The sequence below is a fragment of the Dipteris shenzhenensis genome, chromosome 13 (assembly GCF_047967505.1).
Source record: "Dipteris shenzhenensis isolate YYH24624 ecotype China chromosome 13, Dip_SZ_1.0, whole genome shotgun sequence".
Taxonomy (NCBI): Eukaryota; Viridiplantae; Streptophyta; class Polypodiopsida; order Gleicheniales; family Dipteridaceae; genus Dipteris; species Dipteris shenzhenensis.
Window position 1 is genome coordinate 16641910 of NC_141608.1, and position 10506 is coordinate 16652415.

Consider the following 10506-nt stretch of genomic DNA (forward strand, 5'->3'; position numbering starts at 1 on the left):
TCTTCAATAAAGTGTGGTGATTCTTGATGATCGTCATCTTCTTCCTCAATATCGTGATCTCCATCTTCCTCCCGTACGATGTCATTATGCACATCTTCCTCTTGGCTCATATTGTGATCTTCATCTTCTTTGCTAGATCCATCTGGATCAATTGGATCCAGCATTGGTAGTGGCATCTCCATATCCATGGACATCTCTATCTTAAAAATTTTGCTTAGTTTGTGGTGCAACTTGGATCACGTACCACCATCTTGGATCAGAACGATCTAGATGAAAAACCACCTATATTGAAGATGGGTGCCAAATGCCATCAATTATATATATGAAATTATGCTTAAGTAAATGTACCAATGGATCTTTAAAAATGAAAGCTTCGATTAATTAAATCATTAGTATGCACCTGCTCACAATGCTCAGGAAGAACAAAAGTATCACTTTCATCGGTCCAAAATTTGGTGGAGTCTATTGGAAAGAAACCGCTACTATCTTTCCTCATTGTCACATGGGGACCATTGTTAATAGTTCTAAACCATTTTACATCAAGAATGAAAATACTAAATCATTTGAAATCAATTTCATAGATTTTGTGTATGGTCCCACAATAATCCAACTGCAAGGAGAGAAGATTGTTATCTGAAGCACTTGCTCGACTATCTTGTGTGAAGTTAGCCATGACTCCACAATCATACGTGACTCTCTTTGAATCGATGTGTTCTACGCAAAAATGTTGTTCATATGACCATAATGCACTGTACTTTTTGTACTACAAAAGAGCATCATTAGAACAATGAGGATGCATCTATTTTATAGCGTATATTGCCACAAATAGTAACTTAATTATCAAGAGGCAAGAAACTTACATCCAAATGATAACTCTCTCTCGCGCTTGTTTATTGTGTCTCCATCATGTTCAGCTTTACGTAGAGCTAGTTGTAGCCAATTAAGTGACATGTGAGTGGGGAGAAGGACGAGATCCCGTGAATATGGCTGTGATCGCTTGTACATTACTCTAAATCTCTTCCTTGCATTTATTCTTTCTGCTTTGGCCGCTTTATATCTCTCAATCCACTTATGCATCTCCTTGCTATTGAGGATACAAAAAACTTAATGAATTTCTCCATTTGCTCTTCACTCATCTTTCTTTTAATCCCTTTTCCTTGGGGAACCTCGCCAACGATACGATCATCATCCTTGTTATGCCAAGCCTGCGGCATATCGGGATACATGGATGCAAGAAACTTCGTGATATATACTAATGACTCTTGCACAAGCCATCCCTATGCCATGCTTGTTTCCGGTCTTGCTCTTTGCCTTACAAATCGTAAACCGCTCAAGAAAAAACATCCACCGACTATGAACGGTACCTACAATAGCCACCTCATCAACTATGTGCACAAGCAAGTGCACTTGAATTTTCATAATGCTCGAGGGAAAGTGCTTCTCAAGCAAGCATACGTCTTTGATGGAGTCCACCCTATCCTTCTCGATGCTCAATATGGAGATCTCTTTTTGAGATATCCACCTATTTCACATGCCCATGTAAGATATATTCATAATCAGTCTACAGATTATTCAACTTAAATTGAAGAAAATGCAATCAATGCAATTTGATAGTAAGCATACCTCACAATACCACTAATCTTGAATATAGCATTTCTAACATCTTCTTGTAAGCACCCTTTCACTATAATTGGGAGGATTAACTATCCAAGCAACAAAGAAGTCATGTCAATAATATAACATAATCATAATTACACTAATGCATCACGATTATCGGTACACTAATCCTACAGCTTATAATACCTGTAAGACCTTGTGTAAATCATGGGACTTGAGCCCACTAAGCGTATTGTCCTTTGAAAATTCTCCTTTCAAGCAACGCATGTACCCTATGGGTGGTCGGAAAGAGGCAATGTTCGCCTTGACAGCTGCCTCCTCTCTCTTGGATCCATGTTAATTTCGGGAGGACAACTTTGCGAGCACACACTTGGGACCACAAATGAGGCATCCTATTCATAGTGCGCAAGTCTTCTTGCATTCCTCTTGAGACTTTGGAACCAACCAAGTGTTCCCAAATAGTAGCCCCCACATTCTTGAAGATATGCATGGGATCCAAGAGATGATTGATTTGTAACTGACCCTAATAAGGAAGCTCGTGAAAGATGGATAGCCTCTTCATACCACGAGGAGGCTCCTCTCCATTCGCCCTCCAAGCTTGAATCTAGTCACTTGCCTTCAAATATGGTGGTGGTAGATCAAGCTGACCTCCATGCGCGAGATGGTTCAGCGGAAGGTATCGAGCATGACCTTCATAAACATTTTTCCTCATATGTTTGGAGTGTTGTGCAAGTAGTTTCAAACCCGATCCACAAACAGGACAAGCATGGTACCCACTTGTAACAAGTCCTGCATGCATGCATGAATGTGTTGGTATAACACATGCACGTGAAAGAGAGTCATAAGACCATAATCCTATATTATACATGTAAAGACACAACCACATACTTGCGCACTCTCCATATCCTGGGTAGTCTGCATGCATGGTCCACATCAAGATTCCCCTGACCAAAATGTCATTGGTATGTCTGGGACCTGTGGAAAAATCAAAGATCCGCACTCCTCTCCATAAGATCTATAACTCCTCTATCAAAGGTGCCATATGTATAGTGTTATCAGGAAACTTGGCAAGGCACATCTTGAACTACTTATCTTGCCAGCTAGCCATGAAATTGTGAAGCACATAGTTTGGGATGGATTGAACTATGTGACCTATAAGCTCCCTCGGTTGAGCTAAGTAGAAAAATTCGAATTCGTGGTTCGAAAAATTTGGGAAATTCGAACGAATAATTCGTTTGGGGAAAGAAAACGAGCAAAAATTTGATGCCACGTCATGTTGTTTTCACAATTCACCATGTCATCCTTCAATATTCATACGAATAAAAAGTATTCGTACGAATAAAGTTAATAGTACGAATAATTTCTCCTATATAGGAAATAATTAAATGAACCCGAGGGAGGTTGCCACGTAGTCAAGATCTAGACTGCCAAGATATGGCGGTGTGTATGCAGCCCTACCCCCAAGAAGCCAGATAATTGAGGCTTGGGCCGGCCGGGTTTTGGTGTGTGAACATAGAGAGAGAGAGAGAGAGAGAGCGAGCCATTAGAGGCAAGTTTACGTGGAGTCACACATGGAGCATCATGAGCAGCCATGATGCAACCACGTCCCGCATCGCCATTCCCTTGCTAATTTTAAATCGCTCTTCAACTTCTCTTTCGCACTACCTTTCGTTTCGACGTTCGCTAGCTGCATTCGCTACGTCCACAGTTTCACCATCATGGCTCAGGCCCACCTTGAAGAGAAGGTACTCTTCTTGCATGGTTTTTCATTTGCTCGTCCTGATCACTGGAGTTTTCTTTCTCACCATGCTGATTGCTTGCTCGATTCGGGATGACATGATTTGAGAATTCTAGATTATGTTTCATCGCACTACGCACGCTTTGTTTTGAGGATCTCACGCTTCTGTGAGTTCCGCAATCTGTCCATGTGAATGAGTTATGATCTTAGATCCCTTCTTGTTTGAGACTGATTGGCTGGACCGGTTTTTTTCTGCAGGGAATGACCGAAGCCGCCAAAGAGAAGGCTTCGCAGGCTGCTTCGGCTACTCAAGAGACAATGGAACAGACTGAGCAGAAGGCGGCCGAGACGGCAAAATCAACTAAGGAGAAGGCATCCGAGACGGCACAAGCGGCGCAAGAGAAGGCTTCCCAAACTACTGAAGCTGCACAGGAGAAGGTAGTTCATGCCAAGGAGCAGGTCGAAACTATTCTTAAGCAGGTTAGCACCCGATACTTTCAGCATTGGGTTCAGTTCGAAAGTTTGATTTTATGCACGTCATTAATTAATAGAGCGTATTAGTGGCCGTGAAAGGGAAAGATTGAAGACGTTCGTATCATGTGTGTGCTCACCTAGCTGTTGCACCCGATCAGCGGCAATGTTACTCTGGCATTCTTGCGTGGACGCTTTAGCCTGATTTAAGTTGTAAAAAGGACTCGTTACTATAAGCTACTTATTGCGTCCTGCGATACACGACCTGACAATGCTACGGTTAGGATCCAACTTTGGAGTGGAGTTCTGCAGTTGGGTAGAACAATAGCAGAATCGGTTAATTTAGTTTCCAGAAAGCAAGGCTAGCACGGACTCTTGCTTGATCTTAGATCAAGCTTACAAGTGCTGAGGACGCATCAAGAGCAATAGGAGCTACCAAGCTAAGGCAACATGTCACTATTCTTAAGGGTTTATTTCTTTGTTAGGTTTGGGTTTTGGGGTTAAAAGGAAGTGGGCATTGTCCTAAAACCACTTTAAGGCAATGACATCTTAAGCCAAGCTCACAAGAGCTTGTCAGGTGAGGCTGCTGCCTAATGAAACGTCCCACCCATAGGGTGAGGCTAATAGGTATGGTCTCCCTCTTGAGGTGCCAAAAACAACCTTGTCACCAAGAAAAAGGCATGATTATGACTTAGCTAAAGAGATGATAACTCGACTATGGATGGTTTTTCAAACCAAAACTAAGGAAGAAGAAATGACAAAGATATCTTCAAGTATATATAGTGAGAAAGAAGTGCCCATGAACATAAATTTACAAAACAGACATATTGTCTGAATAGCTAATTAGACCGTCCTAGCAAGCAGACAAGATTAAAAGTTAAAATCTGATGTGCCATTGTTCCAAATTTCACTTTACAAAGATCTATTTTCAAAGACTTGGAAAGTTTGGCTTAAATAGGAAGGAAATGAAAGAATACTTTCCAAACAAAGAGCATGTACTTCAAAGGAGTTGCTAGCATCCAAACCTAAGAAACCCATGGTTTTGAGGAACCTTCCAAACGTGAGAAACACAAAGGTTTTGAGGAACCTTCCAAAAGAATATGTACTTCAAAAGAGTTGCTAGCATCCAAACCCAAGAAACCCAAGGTTTTGAGGAACCATTCAAGCATTGAAAATGTGAAACTTCAAGAGACAAGGGGTGACGTTTAAAATAGGTGGACTAATTTGATAAATCTAAGATGACTTCAATTTGTTCACTTTGGTACGTTGCCTCATGTACATATGATCAATGGAGAGCCTCCAAGAGCTACAGTGTTGAAAGGCAATCTATTACCAATGGCCTCAACAACAAAATTCAAAAAAATTGGTCTCCCAATTCACAAGATTTTAAAATGTATTAGTTACTGGAAGAGAGAGAAGAGGAAGGGCAAATAGGAGAGTGATTAATGTTATGAGGGTCTTGTAGCCTTTATCGTTTGTCAGTGAACCAAATTTTAATACATTCATTCAAGCGGTCATTTAATTGAGAGACTATGAGAAATTTGATTAATGATAGTTAAACCACCCTCATTTAGAGGCGATGTAAAAGCATGCTCAATAGTGAAAAAGTTTATAGATTCAAGTGCTATGCTATTCTAATTAGATTTTCTAAAATATCAAAAGTCAGTGCGATATAAATTGGGTTATCGTGAAGAACAATATAAATCATGGCATTCCATCTCAAAACCTTGGATCTCGAAAGCCTCAAATTGTCCTCAATTTTCATAAATATCCATTCAAATACTTTCTTTGATAAGAAATAGTAGCTCCAAAACGCTAGCCTAGATGGTGCCAACAAATACAACCCAAATTCTACAATAGGAAATTATAGTCGTCTAGCCAACGGGGTTACCCCGAACTCCAAAAAGAAAAGGCTTTAGAAAGATTACAAATAGAGCGAAAAATTAAAGTGATACTAGTCAACCTTATATTAATTGGGCTCTAAGAAAGAGAAGGCATCCCACAAATAATTGCAAGTCCAGCTTCTTGCTTGAAGGAATCCTAATATCATACATTAAGTCCTGCTTCTGCAAACCTTGCTTCTTTCTTGAAGGAATCATGATATTAGAGAGTAACTCCTCCTCTTGCCAATATTTATGATTGCAAATTAGAACTTGGGAGATGAGAAAGGGTGCCAAAGGACATCCATTTACGGTGACAATGCTACTTTTATACCCAAACAGTGTTTGTACCATCTAGTAGAAATGAGAACCAATATAAATGAATTTTGAAAATAAAATCCTAGCATATCGTGTGGTCAAGACTACAAAATACTTAGCAATCCCATTTTTTTATGAGAACTTGAAAATCATATTCATATTTGGAATGTGTTGTCAAAACAACTCTTTTAGTGGCCTACATGGCATATACAAGAATATACATTCTCGAGGGGATTAAAGAAATATATTATTACATTGAACCATGTACACTCATAAAGTGGGCCCACAATATATATAAATATATGAATGTTTTTAATGTGCAGTCACTTCCAACTCCTACATTCTCTCTGGGTACGGTCCATGCAAAGCGTATGATCGTACATGAGATACTTGGTTACTAAACCTTTAAGCAATATTTTGATCATCTTATTCAAGGTTATTTATGTCTCCACTTGGAGAATCATGTACTATAATTCAAGAAAATTGAATTCCTTAGATCATACTCAAGGATTTTGTTTATCTTATGAATTGAATTTTGTGTGAGGATTCCCCTTAGTTGGGCAATGATTCTGTTAATTTTATATCATATATTTCTATATCTATGTGGAGCCAAATAATAATTCAATTTTTTCTACACATACTTATTTTTGTTGAAATTTAAGGTGAATTGTGATGGTATAATTGTAATACAAGATTATATGTATGAGGATCATGTGTAGTTTTCAACACCCAACATAAACAATTATATAGTACCATGGCCTTATGAATTTTACCCTTTTCTGTCATTTATCTTTTTTTACATCAAATAACTTGTACATCAAACATTTTTTACATATAAATCGTTTTTTTAAATTATGAGGGAGAATGAGAGCATACTCTCCCTTGACTCTCTTTCCTTCTCTTTTTCTTGGTGTTAAAGATCCTCATTTCAAGTCTAGATGAAACTCTCAATGAAGGAACTAGTTGATTTAATCTAGTCTTTAACCCTCGTCAAGTTCTCTTCTGTTAGATGGAACATGATAATCTTGTTCCTCAGTTTAGTGATGCTTCAATTTCATTATTCCATTTACCCTAAATGTGATTAAAAACATCATATTTTTCACTCAGCCTTCATAAAATCATTTTTCACTCCCTTGATTTTCTTTCCGTTCACTTTGCTTGGTGTTTAAAATCCTCATTTCAAGTCTAGATGAAACTCCACATGAATGACCTAGTTGAGTAATATAGTCTTTCACCCTCGTCAAGTTCTCTCCTCTTAGATTGAGCTTGATTAATATTTTTCCTTAGTTAACTAATGCTTCAATTTCATTATTGAAGGAACATGCATTTTGACTCAACCTTCTTAGGCTCGGGCTTCTCTTTACCCTAAAGTTGATAAGAAATAGGCATTTTCACTCAACAGTTCGTAGACTCATGCTTCACTTCCTATAAAATAGGCATTGTCCAAGAATTATTTTAAGTTATCCATCTATAGAGGTTCATCTCACATAACCCTATGATCTCTTTGCATCCTAGGTAGGCCATTTGTCCAAATGCTACGAATCCAAAGGATAGGATGACTTATCTTGTTGTGTGTGTTTCTCCCATGCTCCCCTCTTGTTATGTGTTTCTCTCACACACTCACCCGACATTCCCCTACTGTATCTAAGCTCCCACATCCTCTCTTTTTTCATTTCTATTAAATGGCACAACATGAACAGGTTGTACTTACTAGACCATCAATTAGAACCAAAAGTGACTTAAGTACAAAATGCTCAAATAGCACTAGTAAGAAGATAATGAGCATTAATTTGGTTTTATTTGAGTCTAAATTTTTAAATATTCATCCTAATGGAAAAAAAATAGTAGAGTCTATAATGGATCCAAGTAACGAATGCACCACTCTTCTAATTCCTTTATCATCATTTATTAAGATGACAGAAGTACTTGATAGCTTTCAATACTAGCATAGGTAGAGTTTCACTAGAAAATGTTGGCATATTTTATTTAGGATAAGAGATTATTAGGGAATTAGCTACCCTTTAGTTCATACCTAGTTCACAGGGGTTCTAGACACACCTCTATGAACCATAGCTTTCTAAAGGAGACTGTCACCTTATCAAGTTTATGCTAGTGAAAGCACGGCTCTAGAGTGATGTATACCATCGAAGGTGATTACATGAATTCTCTTATGCATATGGCTATTACCACCTTTTGTTGGTAAATGGCATTGCCATTTGCCATCATGGGTATGCATAGATGCAAAAAGCATATCTGGAGTTGGACACCTGGATCCGAGAAATATGGGGAAACAACGACAAAGAGAGCTGACATGGCTTTCATATAGGTCAACTGAAGAAATCATTGTGCTGAATGATTTTATGAAGATTTAGTATAGGTTTTACAATTCAAAATCAGTCACGAACAATGAAGTTGGTATAGTCTTGGTGTGGGAATTTGCTGCATCTACTCATGGAGTAGATGTGGATTAGAATGAATTTTCCTAACATAGAGACGTGAATCTGCGCTCGGCTAGCTTGGACAGCACATGTATTAAGCACGAATGTGATGTAGGCACGTCTACATCAAAGCAAGAGCTTGTAAGTTTACAGGATCAACAGAAGTTCAACGTGGAGCCCAAATGACTCTTGGACGCATAGTTTCCTTGTAGTTCAGCTTCTAATGGATTTTAATTTTCTTGAGGAAAACTTAAAAGCTAGGTGACCAATGACTTTTGGAATAAAAAACGACAAATGTCATGATATTTCCCTATTTTAAATGAGGATATTTTGTGATTATCTATTTTTTGAATTTATTTATTGAGGGGCGTATGCGTTTAATATGTTTGGAGTAACAACTCATAAAAAACAATTTATAGTTATTAAGATATTCAACAAATGGATCCCCCAACATTGTTTTACAGTGATGTATAGGAGTATACCTCTATGTTATTCTCCTCCATCATGCTAGAGAGAAACGTCTTCTTGGTTGTAAATCCACATCTTTAAATAAAAACTCATGAACACTTTTAGAAGGTTTGGTAGCCATACCATCTCCTAGAGCTAGTTAAGCTAAAAAGACAAAAATGGCATTTATAATGTTACCTGTGTTGCCAAAAAAGGTAAGCATTTCTTGATAAAAATTGTATTATTTCAATACTCACATTATTTTATCTTGATTTGAATTTCATTATATGATATAACTTGAGGGATCATTGAGGATTGAGGGAAAGAGGGAATAGATTCTACATTGCTACTTTTTCTAAATCATTATGGTGTCATTATTTTTTCTTTAATAATCAAGGTAATCATCTATATTTTTCAAAATCAGGTAGAAAATATTGGGGAAAATAGATTGAGAGAGGAAATATTTAATAGTTTATAAAATTTATCTTTACGGTCTTGAAGTGAAGAATTTCATTGTATCAAAAGATGAATTATCAAATTAATACTTTCTACCCTCGAAAAAATCTGAAGGTGGTTTTGATTAATTTTCATATCTTCGAGCATGCAAATATTAACTTATGGTTGTAAAAATTAGGCATTTTTAAAATTTTTATGCATTAGTTCTACATGTTTTGGATGAGTTTACATTATTATTTTTCATTGGCAGGCTATGGATGCAATCAAGAACGTGGTACATAAGACCTTTGGAGAGGGAGGTGGGGAGGGACATTGAGTATTGATGTGTCAAGAGTTGGTTCAACTTTGGGTTTTCCTTGTTTAATGAAGTCTTGAAATTCTACTTTGAGTTGTACATATGAAAAGAGTGTGTATCAAATTTGTAAATAGAGATAAAAGGTGGCTTTCAACTCGAGGAGATGAAATTCATGTTTGGTAGCATTATATAAGTCTAGCATATGAACGTGTATGTGGATTCAAACTTTTTTTTGCAAGGGTGAGCTTGTTTTCTTAGATTATCATAAAGGTTGCAAAGTGTGCCATGCCTCAAGGGTACAAGAATTGGTGTCACAGACATTGGATAGATATATTATATTTATTTTTCTTAAAATAATGTATGTTTAATGTTGATTTAAATGAGCAATGATTTTTGTGAAGTTTAGATATTATGATACCAGATTGTGTCTTATACTGGTCATCGAATAGTTTTAAAGGTCAAGAATGTCTAGATCTATCTACATTTTAGATTGTATGAAGTGGTAGCCCTACTCTATTTGGAATCACTTATTGACACTTAATAATACTTATTTGTTCTGTAAGAGAACAAACTTTTCCTTCAATATTGATGTAGTACAGATGATGGCTCCATCCACCCGTGCGCTCCCACAGTGGAGCTTAGATGGCGATCTAGATAGATACTAGGTGAAGAGCTACTAGCTAGAAGATCTTACCTGATCTGAACTAATCTGATACAATGGACTAGGGAGGTCGCCTCTTTATAGCTATAAGGGCAGTAGTTGGATCAACATAGTCGGTGGAGTCGACTAGTCGACCTAGTCAATGGAGCCGACTAGTCAACCTAATCGGTGGAACCGACTAGTCA

At 37.5% G+C, this 10506-nt stretch overlaps 1 protein-coding gene across 1 annotated transcript; it reads left to right on the forward strand.

Annotated features, from left to right (window-relative positions):
- Nucleotides 1-3335: 3335 nt before the first annotated feature.
- LOC147895096 (uncharacterized) lies at nt 3336-9819 on the forward strand. Its single transcript, XM_087383408.1, has 3 exons — nt 3336-3362; nt 3614-3835; nt 9616-9819. Exons 1-3 carry the CDS (start codon nt 3336-3338, stop codon nt 9679-9681), a joined length of 315 nt encoding a protein of 104 aa, XP_087239534.1. The 3' UTR covers nt 9682-9819.
- Nucleotides 9820-10506: the final 687 nt, after the last annotated feature.